The 20,139-nt window shown below is 42.8% G+C and overlaps 2 protein-coding genes across 8 annotated transcripts in view; one reads left to right on the top strand and one right to left on the bottom strand.

Annotated features, from left to right (window-relative positions):
* The window catches only part of LOC120871952 (zinc finger protein 665-like), a 385,017-nt gene that overhangs the window by 302,862 nt on the left and 62,016 nt on the right, over positions 1–20,139 (top strand). The window lies entirely within an intron of this gene.
* Positions 4,100–4,420, bottom strand: LOC120872054 (glutaredoxin-1-like). The gene has a single exon (XM_040252206.1). It carries the CDS (start codon positions 4,418–4,420, stop codon positions 4,100–4,102), a length of 321 nt encoding a protein of 106 aa, XP_040108140.1.

Genomic DNA, 20,139 nt, shown 5'->3' with positions numbered 1-20,139 from the left:
GCTCCAAAGCAGCAGTGGGGGACGTTCAATATATAAAGTTTTGGTGAAGGGGAAGTTCAATACCATGAAGCACTCATTTCACAAAAGGTTTTCTGTTAGTCATGAGGATCTGATGTCACCATGAAGGGATTTAGTGCGTCTCTAGATAGGAGAAGATGCAAGGATTGAGACCATAAGTCTGTTCCTAAAAACATCCAACTATCTACAGACCAGTCCTACCAGAGTCCCTGGAGTAGAGCGCCTCGCTCCACTCTGAAGTCCCTCCAGGGCTGTTGAAAGTCAACAGCTTTAGCAGAATGGGGTTCCGTCTCCGTGGAGGCAGAGGGTAAATGCCTTTGCTGTTCACTCGTTGGCAATGCCCTTGCTAAGTGCCAATTTGTAGTTGACAGGGCCCTCTTGTGGCCATCCATCCGATCATGTTTTGGGGGCATTTCATGAACATTTTGTCTTGCGTTGCTGGGAAGGCTCATTCCCAGTTCTGAAGAAGGCTTTGCTGACAGGTCACTCAGTGTGCTATTACTGGACTAGGTCTCCATAGTCAAAGATCTCTGCAGACCTGTCTTCTAGCTATGGTCCAGGAAAGTATTCCTTCTTGTTGCATCTTCCCATATCTCAGTTCAATTCAGTCACTCAGTCGTGTCCGACTTTGCAACCCCATGGACTGCAGGACGCTAGGCCTCCCTGTCCATCCTCAACTCCCAGAGCTTCATCAAACTCATGTCTATCATGTTGGTGATGCAATCCAACCATCTCATCCTCTGTTGTCCCCTTCTCCTCCCGCCTTCAGTCTTTCCCAGCATCAGGGCCTTTTCCAGTGAGTCAGTTCTTCACATCAGGTGGCCAAAGTATTGGAATTTCAGCTTCAGCATCAGTCCTTCCAATAAATATTCAGGACTGATTTCCTTTAGGATTGACTGATTTGATCTCCTTGCAGCTCAAGGGACTCTCAAGAGTCTTGTCCAACACTACAGTTCAAAAGCATCAATTCTTCAGCGCTCAGCTTTCTTTATAGTCCAACTCTCACATCCATACATGACTACTGGAAAAACCATAGCTTTGACTACATGGACCATTTTAAATAAAGTAACGTCTCTGCTTTCTAATATGCTGTATAGGTCGGGCACAGCTTTTCTTCCAAGGAGCAAGTGTCTTTTCATTTCATGGCTGCAATCACCATCTGCAGTGATTTTGGAGCCCTCCACCCTCAAAAAAAGTCTCTCACTATTTCCATTGTTTCCCCAACTATTTGCCATGAAATGATGGATCTGGATACCATGATCCTTGTTTTCTGAATGTTGACTTTTAAGCCAGCCTTTTCACTCTCCTCTTTCACTTTCATCAAAAGTCTCTAGTTCTTCTTCACTTTCTGCCATAAGGCTGGTGTCATCTGCATATCTGAGGTTATTGATATTTCTCCCAGCAATCTTGATTCCAGCTTGTGCTTCCTCCAGCCCTGCATTTTGCATGATGTACTCTGCATATCAGTTAAATAAGCAGGGTGACAATACACAGCCTTGATGTACTCCTTTCCCAATTTGGAGCCAGTCTGTTGTTCGATGTCCAGTTCTAACTGTTGCTTCTTGACCTGCATACAGATTTCTCAGGAGGCGGTCAGGTGATTTGGTATTCCCATCTTTTTAAGAATTTTCCTCAGTCTGTTGTGATCCACACAATCAAAGGCTTTGGCATAGTCAATAAAGCAGAAGTAGATGTCTTTCTGGAATGCTTGCTTTTTTGATGATCTAGCAGATGTTGGCATTTTGATCTCTGGTTCCTCTGCCTTTTCTAAATCCAGCTTGAACATCTGGAAGGGGAAGTTACTCTTATATCTAGAGTAACATCATTACAATCACTGATCACATATCGGGCTATACATTTGATCAACTGCTTCAAGTCCAGTCATTATTGAGCCCGTCTTTGCATGAAATGTTCCCTTGGTACCTCCAATTTTCTTCAAGAGATCTCTAGTCTTTCCCATTCTATTGTTTTCCTCTATTTCTTTGCACTGATCACTGAAGTAGGCTTTCTTATCTCTCCTTGCTATTCTTTGGAACTCTGCATTAAAATGAGTATATCTTTCCTGTTCTCCTTTGGTTTTCACTTCTCTTCTTTTCACAGCTATTTCTAAGGCCTCCTCAGACAGCCATTTTGCTTTTCTGCATTTCTTTTTCTTGGGGATGGTCTTGATTCCTGTCTTCTGTACAATGTCATGAACCCCCATCCATAGTTCATCAGGCACTCTGTCTGTCAGATCTAGTCCCTTAAATTTATTTCTCACTTCTACTGTGTAGTCATAAGGGATTTGATTTAGGTCATACCTGAGTGGTCTAGTGGTTTTCCCTACTTTCTTCAATTTCAATCTGAATTTGGCAATAAGGAGTTCATGATCTGATCCATAGTCTGCTCCCGGTCTTGTTTTTGCTGACTGTATAGAGCTTCTCCATCGCTGGCTGCAAAGGATATAATCAATCTGATTTCGGTGTTGACCATCTGGTGATGTCCATGTGTAGAGCCTTCTCTTGTTTTGTTGGAATAGGATGTTTGCTATGACCAGTGTGTTCTCTTGGCAGAACTCCATTAGCCTTTGCCCTGCTTCATTCTGTACTCTAAAGCCAAATTTGCTTGTTACTCCAGGTGTTTCTTGACTTCCTACTTTTGCATTCCAGAAGGGTTCAAATAGAGAGAAAAGATAAATATTTCAATTTGTGTATAAAATATAATTTTCCCAAATTGCTGTCATAATTAGTTTCAGGGGAAGGTTTTTTTCCTTACACCTGGAAAACACTTATTCTAAGCAGCAATTTTTCAGATACAAACCATAAAAGTTATAAGCATATTCACCAGTCCTTCTGTTAAGCTTTGTGAAGTCGTCAGGTTTTCCACTAGGATCCTTAACCAGTTCAGAAAGTGGTATTTATCCGAAAGTCCTTTCTGTACATCTTGAAGAGCAAGTATTCTTGCAAAACTTAATTAGTGCTATGACAATATTTTGAGATAATAATTAGAATTATGCCTGCTAACATTTTACTCAAACATATCAGAATTATAGGAGCACCATATGGTTTCTACGATATCTATATTAGTAACATTTACCATACAATATCAGTTCAGTTCAGTTCAGTCTCTCAGTCATGTCCGACTCTGCGACCCCATGAATTGCAGCACGCCAGGCCTCCCTGTCCATCACCATACAATATAACCCGAGACTTATTCCTCACTTGACAATACTTCCCATGTCATTCTGTACAGAACGTAAGCCAAATTGGTGTAATATCTCTCTTTGTGGTGTTTCAGGGCCCTCTGAAGCATCCCAAATTTAGCTAGAAATCAAGTTCTTCATTACAATGACTTAGGAAGTTTTGTCAACAAATATCAAAAAGGTTTAGCACACTCAGTCAGATAGGATTATAGGTCATTGTGAAACAATAGCTTTTCATATAGCTAAAGTAACAATAAAAGATTTCAGAACAGATCATTTAAGAGATAAAGAAATTTAAATCTGTTATCAAAGGCAGTTCACCATCTGAAAAAAAGGTGTCATCTTAACAGACAGAAAAGCTAAATTCAAGTTTTGCAACAGATGGAAAAGCAAAATTCAAAGCTAAATAAATTTTACTTTATTTAAAAGGCAAACTTAATTCAATTTATTTTATACTTATTTTAAACCATGTACAAAACTCACTTCTCGTGGTTCACTTTTCACAAACCTTATCACTTTCTGTACCCATTACTTTGTTCTTCCATCCTAAAAAGCCACCTGTAAGTCAGGCTTACTTCCTTTACCCTTCTCAAAATGCAATTCCATTCCTCATACCTTCTTTACTGAAAACACACTTCGTACTTTCCTTAAGCAACCAAGAATTGACTCTTTTTTTTTTTTTGGCAAGTTGGGCCATTTTTAATACTGAGTCAAAAGAAGTTGTTTTTGGCCTCCCAAAGTGCCCGCCCTTTTTATTGAGGTGAACATATTTCCGAATTTTAAGTAAACAGTTGCTGTGACTGGGTAAAGTTGCCCCAGGTCCATCCTCCAGGAACTGGTGTCATTATCGGAACGCCATCCAGTCTTCAAGGGGAATATCAGCCTGGATCTGCTCTGTAATTATTGCAGAGCTCCGATTTGCTTTATCCGTGTCAACAACTCCCCCCTCTCATGAATATTTACTAGATCAGTGCATCCACCTATGCACTCTTTACCGATGAATACCCGAGGTACCGTTCTGGCTTCTGTGAGCTGTTGCAAGTAATCTTGTATCTCATTGGTGTCGCTGTTGGCTGTGATATCGACAAATTCCAAAAGCCCTTGTTTGAAGGGCAGTTGACTGAGGAGCTCCTGAGTCCTTCTGCAGTAGGGGCAGGTTGGCTTGATGAACACGACCACCTTCCCAGACTGGATCTTGCTCTTCACGAATGCTTGAGCCATGCTGCCTCTCCTGGGAGGATACCTTAACTGCCAAGAACTGACTTTTATATTAGCATGTTATAGATTGGTGAGCATAAATACCAGTGATAATTTCTAAAACCTTTGCTTTCTTAGAGAGAGCATTTTAGGATGGCACCAAACAAAATGAGGGCAAAATGAGGACTGTAGCCCAGGAGGCAGCATCTCAGATAGCTCTGAGAGACTGCTTCAAAGCAGCAGTGGGGAAGGTCAATATATAAGGTTTTGGTGAATGGGAAGTTCAATACCATGAAGTACTTATTTTACAAAAGGTTTTTTGTTAGTCATGAGGATATGATGTCACCATAAAGGGATTTAGTGCTTCTCTAGATAGAAGGAGATGCAATGATAGAGACCATAAATCTGTTCCTAAAAACATTAAAAAAAAAAAATCCAATTTTCTAAAGCCCATCTCACCGGATTCCCTGGAGTATGGAGTGCCTCACTCCACAGCTGTTGAAGGGCAACAGCTATAGGAGCATGGGGTTCACTCTCCATAGAGGCAAATGGTAAATGCCTTTGTTGTTCAGTCACTGGCAGTGCTCTTGGTCAATGCCACTTTGTAGTTGACAGGCGTTTGCTATGACCAGTGCGTCCTCTTAACAAAATCGTTAGCTTTGCCCTGCTTCATTCTGTACTCCAAGGCCAAACTTGCCTATTACTCCAGGTATCTCTTGACTTCCTACTTTTGCATTCCAGTCCCCTATGATGAAAAGGACATCTTTTTTTTGGTATTAGTTCTATGAAATCTGTAAGTCTTCATAGAACTGTTCAACTTCAGTTTCTTTGGCATTAGTGGCTGAGGCATAGACTTGGATTACTGTGATATTGAATGGTTTGCCTTGAAAATGAACAGAGATCCTTCTGTAGTTTTTGAGATTGCATCCAAGTACTCCATTTTGGACTCTTTTGTTGACTATGATAGCTACTCCATTTCTTCTAAGGGATTCTTGCCCACAGTAGTAAATATAATGGTCATCTGAATTAAATTCACCCATTCTGGTCCATCTTAGGTCACTGATTCCTAGAAAGTTGATGTTCACTCTTGCCATCTCCTGTTTGACCACTTCCAATTTACCTTGCTTCGTGGATATAACATTCCAGGTTCCTACACAGTATTGTTCTTTACAGCTTCAGACTTTACTTTCACCACCAGAAACATCCATAACTGGGCATTGTTTTTGCTTTGGCTCAGCCTCTTCACACATTTTGGAGCTATTTCTCTGCTTTCGCCCAGTAGCACACGGGGCATCTACCAACCTGGGGAGTTCATCTTTCAGTCTCGTATCTTTTTGCCTTTTCATAGTGTTGATGCTAGCAAAGTAATGCTCAAAATTCTCCAAGCTAGGCTTCAACAGTACATGAACCAAGAACTTCCAGACATTCAAGCTGGATTTAGAAAAGGCAGAGGAACCAGAGATCACATTTCTAACATCCACGAAGCAAGAGAATGTCAGAAAAACATCTACTTCTGTGTCACTGACTATGCTAGAGCCTTTTACTATGTGGATCACAACAAATTTTGGAAAATTCTTAGAGATGGGAATACCAGACCACATTACCTGCTTCCCGAGAAACCTGTATGCAGGTCAAGAAGCAACAGTTAGAACCAAACATGGAACAATGGACTGGTTCCAAATTGGGAATGGAGTACAAAGAAGTATGTCAAGGCTGTATATTGTCACTCTGCTTATTTAACTTAGCTTCAGAGTACATCATGCAAAATGCCAGGCTGGATGAAGCACCAGCTGGAATCAAGATTGCTGGGAAAAATATCAATAACCTCAGATATGCATATGAAAACACCCTTATGGCAGAAAGTGAAGAGGAACCGAAGTGAAAGAGGAGAGTGAAAAAGCTGGCTTAAAATTCAGAATTCAAAAACTAAGATCATGGCATCAAGTCCCATCACTTCATGGCAAATAGATGGGGAAACAGTGAGAGACTTTATTTTCTTAGGCTCCAAAATCACTGCAGATGGTGACTGCAGCCATGAAATTAAAAGACACTTGCTCCTTGGAAGAAAAGTATGACCAACCTAGGCAGCATATTAAAAAGCAGAAACATTACTTTGCCCACCAAGGTCCATCTAGTCAAAGCTATGGTTTTTCCAGTAGTCATGTATAGATGTGAGAGTTGGGCCATAGAGAAGGCTGAGTGTTGAAGAATGATGCTTTTGAGTGATGGTGTTGGAGAAGACTCTTGAGAGTCCTTAGGATGGCAAGGAGATCAAACCAGTCAATCCTAAAGCAGATCAACCTGGAATATTCACTGGAAGGACTGAAGCTGAAGCTTCAATATTTTGGCCACCTGATGGAAAGAAGTGACTCATTAGAAAAGACCCTGATGCTGGGAAAAATTGAAGGCAGGAGGAGAAGGGGGCAGAGGATGAGATGGTTGGATGGCATCACTGACTCAATGGACATGAGTTTGAGCAAACTCCAGGAGATGGTGAAGGACAGGGGAGCCTGGTGTGCTGCAGTCCATGGGGTCGAAAAGAGCTAGACACAACTTGAGCTGCTGAAAAACTCAAGAAGAGGAAGCAGAAGAGAGAGATAAGGACACTCTTCCTCTCCTCACTTCTCCTTTTATTATAAAACTGTAGCCCACTAATTACTCTGGGCGGCACCCTCTCCTCCTCTGCTTGTAAGCCTCACAAGTGTCCTATCTTTTCTTTTCTTTCTTTTTTTTTTTTTCAGTCAGCACAGGCTGCCATAGAAATATGGTATAGATGTCTAGAGACACAGAAAGGATCTTGTTGCTAGCGCAGGATACAGTGTAGATGGTATGTGACAAGGAAGAAATTTTACTGTCTGAGTGCTGCTCACAGGTTCTGAAAATCGACATTCTTCTTAATTTGGGGATTTTTCTCCTATGTTCTAAGTCTAACACTGTTAAAACTCAAGTCTATAAATTTAGGTTATTCTACCTGTTATTTATGTATTTTTAAAAAATAAATATTTATTATTTATTTGGCTGCAATGACTCTTAGCTGTGGCAAGTGGGATTTAGTTTCCTGTCCAGGAATGGAACCTGGGCCCACTGCATTGGAAGCATGGAGTCTTAGTTACTGGACCACCAGGGAAGTCCTCAAATATCTCTAAGCTGGTAAGTTTTGCATTGCAATGCCTGTTTTATGACTAAGTTTTAAAGTGAAACCGTGAGATCTCTACTGGGATATATGTGTTGCTCAGGTTAATTTGTAGGTGAGCTATATTTAACTGTCTTTTTTAAAAGTGCTTACAAATTAAACATTTCTAAATATAACAGAAATGAAGCTAAATGGATTTTGGATTCGTATGACCCAAGCAACATTTAGTATGAAATTAACATCTGGCATTAAAATTTGTTGTTTGCTTGTTATTTAATAGAGACTTGTCATTTAGACACATCACTATTAAGCACAATGTTTTTATGGTACCCAGGTTTACTCAAAGTCAGTAAGTATATTTGTTGTAAAGTTTGTCAGCAAGAAAATTAACTCATGGGCTTTTCTGGCAGCTCAGCAGTAAAGAATCCCTTTACCAATGCAGGAGACGTGGGTTCGATCCCTGATCTGGGAAGATCCCCCATGCTGTGGAGCAACTAAGCCCATGCAACCCAACTACCGAGCCTGGAAGCCACAACTACTGAAGCCCATGCCCCCTGGAGTCTGTGCTCTGCAGAAGAGAAGCCGCCGCAGTGAGAACAGTGCACCTCAGCAAACAGTAGCCCCTGCTTGCTGCAAATAGAAAGTCCAAGCAGCAGTGCAGACCCAGCACAGCCAAAATTAAATAAATAAGTATTTTCGAAATGTGTTTTTCACTTGCGATGTACTTTGTACAATTTTTAGTGATCAAGACACTTTCCTGGACAAATTTTACAAGCCTATGTTATCAATTAACTAGACTCATTTTACAAACATATTAATCTTAACTTGGCTACGTTTGGGACAAATGAGGGTGATTTAAGAAGAAAGGAATTATGTTTCAATAGATATTAAATTTTAGTTTGGCTGAGATCAGTATCTACTGTCTAAAACTCACTTTTTAAATAGTATTTTTGTCATATTCTTGTAATGTTTACTTGAGTTGTTAGGAAGATATTCTAGGCTTGGGTCTGAAGCTCAGCAGTGTAAGCTATCTTTGGATGCAGATCAGATGCCCATAATCTATAACCAGGGGATTATATGTCCTAGAAAAAAAAAAAGACATCATTTAAAAGACTGTGTCCAGCCTGGGTGAATGCCTCTTATGAGGTATTCTCAACATCCTGCACAAGGATACTGAAGGGAATCAGCTTCCATGATTTACCCTCCTCCTCTGACCCTTCACTTCCAACTTGCAGCCAGACCAGTTCCTGAAAGCTCTCTGTCAAGGCTACTGGACACACACTCTGTATTATTCCTTTGGGACAGTTTCTCAGCCATTCACACCTGGCTGAGAGACTACTTGGAAGGGATAACATCTAAAGCTGTAAGCACAAATCCTGATTAAACTGCACAGTGAAGTGCGACACAAGAACGTAACATCTGGATAGCTAACGACTGCTCGAGGGATGGGAATGACAAGGACTGTCTCAGCTGCTGCTCCAGCCAAGGCCACTAGCCCAGAGTCAAGGGCACCCAAGGGTGAGGAGACTGCCCACTATATTCAGGAGCTCCTTCTCTGTACCCCGAGTTACCCAAGGGCCAAATCTCAGCCCAGACAGCACCTGCAGCATGTAAGTTATGGACCAACTGCCCCATGGCTCCGCCTGTGTGAGAAGCCCCTTCCTCCATGTCCATCTTTCTCTGCCTTTCTCCTTGTCCATCTCCTTGTCCATAAGTCAGCAGAAGATAACTTGATACATTTTTCTGAGAACCCTGAACTTTCCAGGATGGAGTTTACCCAGTTAATGAGATCTTTTGATCTCATCCAAAGGGAGATTTGCAGACTTTACTCTCCCACAGGCAGCTAGGGTTCATGCTGACCCAGTGGCAGCCCGAGCCCAACAGGGCCACGCGGGGGGCAGGGGGCACTGCCGCTGTCCCTGAGGCAGGTCCATGGCTACATGATTGTCTAACAGAGGTTCTGAAAACACTTGCAGTAAAACCTGTCAGTTATGAAAAAGTGCAGGTAGTACAACAGGGGTGAGATGAAAATCGGAAAGCATTTCAAGAGAGATTGATAGAAGCTTTAAAAAATATAGCAGGGGCTTTTCTGGTGGCTCACTGGGAAAGAATCCTCATGCCAATGCAGGGCACATGGGCTCTATCCCTGATCCAGGGAGATCCCATGTGTCATGGAGCAATTAAGCCGGGGAGCTGAAACTACTGAAGCTCAAGCCCTAGAGCCTGTGCTCTGGAACAAGAGAAGCCACTGCAGTGAGAAGCCCATGCTGAGAAAAGCCCACACAGCTACAAAGACCGAGCATAGACCAAATATATACATAGGAGTGTGGATCCCTTCTCCCTCGAGGGACAGGCCCTTTTGGCTATGCCTTTCATAGCCCACCCTGCCACAGACATCAGGAGCGAGATTCAAAAAGCAACTGCTGGTCCTCAGATGCCTATGAGTGATTTGCTCCAAGTGGCTTATTCAGTTTTCGATAATAGGGGCATGGTTGGAAAGGCTGAACTCTCCCAGAGAAATACACAAAGGGCTGAAATAATGGTTGTAGCTTTGTCCACTCAGAGACCACCAGAGGGGAGGTCAGGCTTTGCAGGCCAAGGTGGCCATGGTGGACCACAAGGCCCACAATACCCAGACCAACCCAGGATGCCCTGTGTGGACAGAAGGGCACTGGAGGAGAGATTGTGGCAGACTCATCCTTTTACAGACAGCCAGGGAACAGGAGGAGGGAATGACCCAGACACCTGAGATCCATGGGGCCCCTCGGCCTTGGATGGTTTCCCCACACTGAGGGGCCCCGAGGTCACAAGTGGCTCTGCCTACAGCACCGTGTATATAACTAGTGCTGAAGCTCCAGGGGTCACTGAAGCGGGGGCCGAGATGGAATTCCTCGACATCAGCGCAGTCCTTTCCGCCTTAACCTGAAGGGCTGGAAATTTTAACAGCCATAAAAAATACATAATGGGAACATCAGCACCAACACAGGGCCCGCTTTCCAGGAACCCCCTTCATGCTCCAACAATGGCCAGTGGTTTCTACATCGATTTCTGTGCCTGTCACCTCTCTTTTAACTCAAGGGACTTCCTAGTTAAATTAGGCTCCACTCTGATTCTTGAGGGACAAGGAAGCCACCCTTATGACCAAATGATACTAACAAAACTAAAAAACAGATTACAACTGAGATAAAAGACTTAATAGACGCTGCAGTACAAAACACTGAGGCTCTGGGTTTAGCTACAAATAAACAGTCAGGCCTTATGTGATGCTCTTCCAAATTTGGAACCTGTTCTGAGCTACGTAGCCCAGCTGGTAAAGAATCAGCCTGCAATGCTGTTACTGAAAGGTATGTGTTGGCGGTCCGGGCATGTTTTGAACCCCTCCCTCATCAGACAGACTCCTCAGGTTCTCATGTGGGGCCTCGCCCCAAGAATGTGCACAGAGCCGCAGATGATTCCGATCTGGATCCTGGATTGAGTACCAGGGCTCTTCGCCTCCACTTCTGAGACTGAGACAGGGCCCTGGGGGAGGGAAGAGCGCTCTGCTCCGAGTGGGGCTGGACCAGGGCCTGCTGTGTGACCTGAAGGGCATCGTGGGGTGAGCGGAGGTGCCCCCTGCTGCTGTGTGCATGAGGCCTCACCAGGAGGGGAGTGTGATCCACGGGAAAGTTGGGAAAGTCCCGTGTTGGTCTCTCTGCAGGAGTTGACCGTCCTGAGTACCTCCTGAGACAGTGGCCACAAAGCACTGTCTGTTCCTCATGGTGAGGGCTTCCCTGTGTGTGTGGTTGGGTCTCAGGAAGGGGCTGTGCTGACCCTAAGCATTAAACAGCATGTTTCCCACTTTCATGATAGAACTGTGAAGACTCATGGACGAAGGAGCCCAGAAGAGGAAAGAACAGGAGTCAGGCATGGCTCTTTCTCTGGTAAGGTCATATTCTCACTGGATTCTCAGTCTGTCCTTCCTGAATTGCCGTTCTCTGGACTCGCTAACCATGTCTGACTCTGAAATATCCTGTCTGACTCTTGTACACCCACACTCACCCGAGGACTTCCCTCAGGGCCTCTTTTCTCCACTTAGATCCCGTCTCCCCATGACCTGGTGACCTGGCCTTCTGAGGAGGCTCCCCTGGGCACCGTCCTGGGCAGGGCTTCTCACTCACGGGTTGGAAACGGAGTCTCGGTGCTGTTGGGCTGCAGGGGTTGCTTAGGGCCCATTTGGATGCGTTGTCTGCTCTCTGTTAACCAGGGTAAAGAAGCTGTAGGTGGACCTCAGGTATTTACATGTACAGTACACGGTAAAATCTGCCAAAGAGGCCAATGAGGGGAAATCCGTTCTGACTTTTTACAGTACATTTAAAACTAAATGAGCACCTCCCTGAAAACTTAAGTGTTTGGGCATGGAACGGAACATTCAGAAAGAGATGTCAGGGTTAGGGAGTGTTTCGTTAGACCATCTAATTTAAACTGTAAAATCAGGTTTACTACTTTTTTTTTTTTTCTTTATTTTTTGACCACGTGATGCAGCTTCCAGGGTCTTAGTTTGCTGAGTAGGGATCAAACCTGAAACCCTGCAGTGGAAGTGAGGGATGTTAACCACTGGACCATGAGGGAATTCTCCAACTTTACTAATTTTGATTCAGTATTTTCTTAATGGAATAAAGTAATACATTTTTGATGTTGTTAATAAGTACATACCTAAAATTAATTATAAAAATCACATTATGATTTTTTAAATATAGTTATTTCCTGTACTCTGACTTCATTGCTTGAGGGTCTTTTCCCTAGATCTGGCAAGTGGTGGCCACTCTCTGGTTGCGGTGCGCAGCTTCTCATTGTGGTGGCTTCTCTTGTCTTGCAGCCCAGGCTCTAGAGCACACTGGCTTCAGTAGGTTCACCTCCTGGGCTCTACAGCTCTGGCTCAGAAATTGAGACTCATGGGCTTAGTTGCCCCTCAGCACGTGGGATCTCTGACCAGGCAACAACCCACATCTCTTGCATTGCCCAGTGGATTCTTTACCACTTACCCATAGGGAGGCCCACATATTTTTAAATACAGGTATTTCATAAAGATTGGAAGAAATCTGTATGTTATTTTCTGCTTGTATTACTTTTTATTTTTTTTGAGCTAGAATAAGATAATGTTGAGGAGTTCCCTGGTGGTACAGTGGCTAAGAATGTGCCTGCCAATGTTGGGTGCACGGGTCCCATCCCAGGTCCCGGAAGATGCCTCAGAGCAACTAAGCCCAAGGGCCACAACGACGGAGCCTGTGCCCTAGAGCCCGGGAGCCATTACTACAGAAGCCCGCACTCTTTAGAGCCTGTGCTCCAAAACAAGAGAAGCCACTGCAAGGAGAAGCCCGGGCACTGCACCTGCAACTAGAGAAAGCCCACTCACAGCAAGGACCCAACATAAGCAAAATAAATGAGCTTGAAAAAGAAATAGAATGTTGACAAACTTAGTGAATGAAGAAGTAAGATAAAAAAGAGAATGGGAATCCACTCAGTATTCTTGCCTGGAGAATTCCATGGATAGAGGAGCTGGCGGGATGCCCTTAGTGGGGTTGCAAAGAGTCTGGCATGAGTAAGCAGGTAAACAACAACTTCCACACACAGCAGATTGAGCTCTGATAAACAAATCTAAGTGTCTAACTTTCCTCTTGCAGATTCTTCAGTGACTTCCAGTAGCTTTTCGAATAAAGTCCTAAATCCATAGATCTTGAATAAATTAGCCTCTGCCTGGCATCACCCCATGTACATTCCTTGTGTCCCAGTCACACTGGCTGACTTTCTGTTCAGTGAATATCTTTATGCCTCAGAGCTGGCACTCAGGCTGTTCTCTCTGCTTGCAACACTCTTCTGTTTCCCACCTTGCCAATCCTGTTTCTTCCTCACAGAGACCTTGTCTGATTTCTCAATGTAGCTTAAGACTTTCTGTTTAATCTTGTCTTAGCACCAGGCCTGTGTCAGAGCACTGATTTCAGTTGTTACATTAAAATTGTGGATGAAATTGGCTGCCTGGCTGCTAAATTGTAAGCTCCATCATGTTCACTGCTGTATTTCAAGTTTGAGGCACAAAGCTGATGCTGAATGAAATTTGATAGTATGAAAGAAAAAAAATAAAGACAACTCTTGTTTCAATCAATTGTGTGTTTACACACGCATGCATGAATGCATGGATATGTAACTCCATGGTTTTATTACAAAAACATCCTCTCATGAATAATGGTGTTTGCTTTGTTGCAGTTTCAGTTGTCTCTTAAGTGTATTTCATGGCACAGGTTTTTCTGCATCATCACATGAATGATGTAAACTGTAGTCAGAGGATTGCCATGGTGACGGTTGCCATGGAGAGGGTGTGACCCTGTATCGTGACCATTTATGCTGTTCTATTGTATTTCAGCTTCCTTGAACTTGTTTCAGGTATTCTCAGGGAACTCTCTGTGGATGCACTTTCCTTCTCTGCTAGTTAACTGGTTGATTCTTTAGGTTCAGTTGTCACTCCCAACCACCTGAGCTCAGGTGCTGTTGCTTCATTTCTTACCTGTTTGATCTGAGCGATTTCTTAGAGTGAAAGATTTTTCTCCTGAGTAAGGTGGACAAGATCTTTCTCTAATGTGCTGTTTTGTTGATGACAAGTTCATCCGTGTGAAGTCTTCAGAGTAATGCTTAGTGTGTAGGACGTGCTGAAACCTGTCGTCAGTGTGATGGTGTCATCATCATCACAATGTGTGTTCTTTTAAAGTCACTGTGGACTTTGTCATCTCTGAAGACACCAGTCTTGCTGTAACTCTTCTAGATAGTGACACTACGTCACTCACTGTGTTGAATGTAACACTTCTGCATAGACAACCCAGTGCTGGTTTTAATTTGTGTATTTTTCATGTGTTTTCCACATACATGACAAATTCATGTTGATTGCAGAATATCATAATCTTAGGGGAAAAGAGGAAATTTTAAATTAGATTAGTGACCAACAGTTTGCTTTAAGCAGCTTTTAATGGATGAGCTTTACCCCTCTCACCTCTTCTCATTTTGTGTGAAACTAAAAGTCCTCCTCAGGGCCCATTGGAGGAATCTATTTTCATTTCAGGCACAGTTGACCTTCAAGGATGCGTTCCTAGATTTCACTCCTGAGGAGTGGGAATGCCTGGACCCTGCCCAGAGGACCTTGTACCAGGATGTGATGGAGGAGACCCTCAGGAACCTGCTGTCTGTGGGTGAGGATCCCTTCCCTCTGAAGTAGGGCTCTGCCCTGGGATACCTCTGCACGTTCCCTCTGTACCTTTTGAGATCTCCTGTTTTTCTTGACTAAGCTCAAAATCTTGTTGACTCATACATTGTAAAGCTTCACGATTGGTATCAGGAGTTTAAACTTGTCTTTCCTTCAGGTGACCTGCCCACTGTGTGATACACAAGGAGTTTCTCCACAGCTCGAGTGTTTATAAAGCTAATTTCAAACGTTGAAATATCCAGTTGCCTGTTTTCTAGCCCTGTGTTCTTGGTTCAGTAGTTCTTAGGTAGGAACTAGATACCTGCTGCATATTATACTGTATATTATTCTGTTCCCTGTGCATTTAGAAGGCGGCAGATAGTAAATTCATTTGAGAAGTATTTTTCTGTCAGTTTGTAATGTCCTCACTCCTTGGCTGACGAAAGAGCTGGATTCTACACCTGCCAATGCAGGAGACACAGGTTGGATCCTTGGTCTGGGAAGATCCCACACGTCACAGAGCAGCTATGCCTGTGTGCCTCAACTACGAGCCAGCACTCTAGAGCCTGGAAGCTGCAACTACTGAGCCCACATGGGACAACTACTGAAGCCCGTGCACCCAGAAGAAGCCACAGCAAGTGAGGAGCACGAGCACTGCGACTGGAGCGTAGCCCCTACTTGCTGAACTTGGGGAAAAGACCAAGCAGCAATCAACACTCACCCGAGCCAAAAGAAATGAATACCCAATGTATTAAAAATCACAGATACATTTATTTTAAAAAGAGAGAGAGAGGTTGGATTCTGGAAGAAGACACAGTATGTGGGATTACTTCTGTTTCTGATCTGAACGTTATCTCCATTCTTGTGGCACAAGGAAGAAGACCCCTGGATTGTGGAGAATGAGGTGCTAATAGCAAACATCCAGATGAGTGGGAAAGTATCCACAGTGTGATCACAGGTCACCTGTCACAAGCACAGGGAGGAAGCCACACCCTTCATGGGGTCTGGGAAACTCTCCAAGCAGGAGAGTTCTGTGAGAAAACAGATGTTTAATGTTTGTGAACTCTCACAGATTTTTCTTCTCCGTACTTAGGGCTCTGTTCTTCGACATGTGAAATGTACAGCACCCTCGAGTGGTGCTGTAGCACCCACAGAGAAGAAGGCAAGGTCCTTTTTTTTGGCCTGTACCGGGTGTTTTTCGCTGTGTGGACTTTTGTCTATTTGAGACGAGCGAGGGCTACTCTCTAGTTGCGGGGAGCACAGTTTCTCATTGTGGTGGCTTCTTTTCTGGGCCCTAGGCACACGGGCTTGAGTAGTTTTACCATACAAGCTCAGCATTTGTGGCTCATCAACTTATTCTCCGTGACATGTGAGATGTTCCCAGAACAAGAATTGAACCCATGTCTCCCGCATTACTAAGCAGATTCTTACCATGGAGCCATCAGGGTGTTAGGGAAATTAAATAAATAGTCTTGTTTAGGCTTCAAGACAAAGCAGTGCATTTCTCTGACCTTGCTTCTAACCTGCATGGGAACTGCCCTGAGTGTGAATATCCTGACTGTCTCCTGTGAGTGCAAGACTTGCAGCACCATAGATAAGATAGGGGACAAATCTTGAGATTGTTCAGCCTTTGCAGGGGCCCTTGCCAACCAACCCCAGGCTTAGCACCATCCAAGTCGGCTCCTGGATCCTCCTCTCTGCCTACCATGAGGTAAATAAAGGTAACTTAAACTATCTAAAGAGAAGTTACAACTGAAAAAAGAACTACGTGATTTGTGAAGATGATTATCCATATTACAATGTCACATTATATTTTGGCTGATCAAATCTTCACTTTTTAAGTCGACTCTCTTTAGCCGGCCCACAGCTCCAACAGTGTCCCCACTGACTTTCTCTCTCCATTCTTTGTCCTGTTGTGGCCTTACAGCCCTCCCAGCCCCTCTGTCTCCCTCTCCATCAGCCAGTCCCCTTCTAACTGCCCCAGTCTCTGAGCGGGGAGGGGGAGCCCAGGTTCCCCCACTCTAGCAAGTTTGTTTACCCCTTTAGATTCTTCTGATCAAACACCCCCATCTCCTTGGAGGGACGTTCCAAGATTTTTATCAGTCCTTCTGGCCCTGTTATCACAGTCAATTTGAGCACTATTTGATCTGTATTTTAGCCATAAATCTATGACTATAGAAAGGAAAGATAACTTGTTTGATACAGGATAGCCATATTGTTTAGACTCTGGAGAAAACTGGTTAAGATGTATTTTTTTTTTTCTTGGAAAGTGCAAAACCGGTTCTTTTTATATATGGAATTAAAAGCAGCAAGCTTGTTAAAAAGACCTGCCAAAAAAAAAGCTGAAAGTTAACCTTTGCCAGGGCTTCCCAGATGACTCTAGTGGTAAAGAACCCGCCATCCCCTGGGGGAGACACAGAAGACGTGGATTTGATCCCTGGGTAGGGAAGATCCCCTGAGGAGTGAATGGAACACACTCCAGTATTCTTGCCTGGAGTGTCCCATCAAGGACAGAGGAGCCTGGTGGGCTAGAGCCCACGGGGTTGCAGGGGGTTGGACAGGACTGAGCGACCCTGCATAGCATGCAACCTATGCCATGTCCTTGAAGTATGTAACCCGTTTTTCCAGGGATGTCAGTCTTGGGCAAATTAGAATTTTAAACCACGGGGCGGGGGGTGGGAAGAAAACGGTGAAAGAGACATTTTAAATCTCAAGCAGGAAAGTATGAGAGCTCTCATGTCTGTCGATCTGCACTTATGTTTGTCTCAGTGTGTGTCTTTGTTTTTGGATAATATTGCTGAGGTTAATTTGTAAATGAGCTCTAATTCAATTGTTCGTTTAAAAAAAAGCAAGCACTTACAAATCAAACAATTACAAGAGAAATTCACCTAAATGAATTTCAGGTTCACGTGAACTGGGAAATGTTCAATATTAAATATCTAGTATTAATGTTTGTTTGCTAATCTAATTAAGACATGTCTTGTGTCTTCACATTGTCTAATACTTTTATTGTACCTAAGTTTAATGTTAAGTAAGTTTGTCAACACTTAAAGTAACTCGAGTGAAGAAACTTTTAAGGAAAGAATGCAAATGTGATTGGAGTTTTTGGATAAACTCTGTTAGGAGTGATTATACTTTAGAAATGTCTGTCTAAAATAATCTCTCCAGATTTGAATAACCTGAATTTCTAGGGTTGTGCTAAACTAAGTGATGCAAGTTCGTTGAATATCTAGGTCATTTCCAAATAAAATAAGATTCTGAAACGCAGATTACTGAAAACTCATTTCCTCTTGCAGACTAACTAAAGAGATTTTGGACTATTAATGAATACGTTTGGTGCCACCCTGAGATGTTCTCTATAAGAAAGCAAATATTCTTAGACATTATCACTGGTATTTATGTTCACCAGTCTACAAAATGCTAATATAACGGACAGCTCATGGATGCTTAAGGAAAGTAAGACGTGTGTTTTTAGTAAGAAAGGTATGAGAAATGTGGGCCAATCACCTTGCTTTGTCCCCCCTGGTTAATTTTTCTCAGGACCCTCCCCTTGGGTACACAGGCACACCCTGGATCTTGAAGTAAAGGCTTCTCAGAGGAGCAAAACTCATTATGGCCTGGACTGATCCTCTGACTTTTAACTCCAAGGCGCCTTTCTGCACTTGTGTATCGTCTCCTTTATCAGACAGGGTTTTTTCCTTTCTTTGTTCTTGCCATGATTGTTCCCTTGAGCTAAGAGACAAACTGCCTGTTTACCCTGTTTTTGTTGGCTGTAAATTCCTCAACCGAGCCCACCTATCTCTTGTCTCAGGGCATGCAAGTGGAGGGTAGCTGATTGTAGACGTCCAACCTGCAGCCCTTCCAAGTCCTACCTCAAAATTACATTTTATTAAGGAAAATGCAAAGTACTTCTGACCTACAGATGGCTCTTTCTAAATGAACAAAGTGATTTTTTTTTTAAAGAGGTTTCATGGAAATTGGACTCCAAGAAAAGAGGTCCCAAAGGCAAGGTCTTTATATGTTCTGCAACAGTCTGTCATTTGACTCCTGTCAATTTTGTTGCTTGACTTTGGGTAGCATGTGATGAGCTATTTCAAAGGGGTTTACTTCCCCTTGTCCCCCTCCTGTGGTAATTAGTGCTGTTAGGTGGCATAGACTCTTGCGTGTTTTATAGAAAAAATTAGAAGTTATTATTATTATTTTTTTTTTTGCTGTGCCACATGGCAGTCTGGTTCTTAGTTCCCCATTCATGGATGGAATCTGTGCCCCCTACAGTGAAAGCACATCGTCCTAACTCCTGGACCACAGGGAGTTTGCCTCAAAGGTTACTTTTGCTTAAAAGATATATTTACTTCCTGTCATGCTTATTGTCACATGTCTCATCTACATTACATCTTGTATGTTGTTATTTTACATTTCATTCCCAAGAGACTTGTCTCTGACTCTAGTTAACTAGAGTTAACTAGATCACATTCTAGTTAATTAATCACATTCCTTTATCTTCATAACAGTATGTTAAAAATTTATTTAAAATTTATCTGTTTTTGGCTGCACGGGGTCTTTGTTGCTTTAGTTACAGTGCATGAACTTCTCATTCTAGTGGATTCTCTTGTTGCAATGCGTGGTCTCTGTGTGTTGGCGCAGTAGTTGTGACTCCCCAGCTCTAGAGCACAGAATCATTACTTGTAGCCTAGAGGCTTAGTTGTTCTCAGGCATGTGGGGATTTCCCGGATCAGGGATCAAACCTGTGTGCCCTGCACTAGCAGGCGGATTCTTTACCTCTGAGCCACAAGGGAAGCCCCAAAGCTTGTTCCTTTACGTATATCTTGGAGCCAATGAACTGGGTGAGTTTAGGTTACTGTGTAGATAGGGAGCTGATGTATTGAATGATTATTGTGTAAGCAGAGAATTTTTTTTTTTTTTTTCAGAGAATGTTTCACTTATTTTTTTTTTAAATGTTGGTCTTTTTGTATTACACAATAGAACTTACATGAACCACTTATTAATGGTTCTTATTAATAGTCACAAAATGCCTATATGTCTATCTACTGATAGATTTCTAAGAGGTATTTAGAAAAGTGTTTATTTGTTTATTTTTAAAATTATTTTCGGGAATTCCCTGACAGTCCAGTGGATAGGACTCAGTAGTTTCACTGCAGCGAGCTTGGATTTAATCCATGGTCAGGGAACCAAGATCTCATAAGCCACATGGTCCAGCAAATTATATATATATATATATGGTTTATAGAATTCTTTATTTTCTCAGTGCAGTATTTGTTGAACAATTACTAACTGCCATTTATTTTTCACATTATTCATTAGAATGCTTCTTTTGCATTGTCTACCATTCCAATGTATTGCCTGATTGATGCTTCTTTGCTTAGTTACTCAGTCCTGTCTGAC

This window comes from Oryx dammah, unplaced genomic scaffold (genome assembly GCF_014754425.2).
Source record: "Oryx dammah isolate SB20612 unplaced genomic scaffold, SCBI_Odam_1.1 HiC_scaffold_13, whole genome shotgun sequence".
NCBI classification, from domain to species: Eukaryota; Metazoa; Chordata; class Mammalia; order Artiodactyla; family Bovidae; genus Oryx; species Oryx dammah.
Note: the sequence above shows the minus strand (reverse complement) of the source record. Positions and strands in the feature narration are given on the sequence as shown.

What these genes read in the sequence shown, in the direction of transcription:
- LOC120872054 (XM_040252206.1), bottom strand. Translation starts at nt 4,420, where the DNA reads ATGGCTCAAGCATTCGTGAAGAGCAAGATCCAGTCTGGGAAGGTGGTC.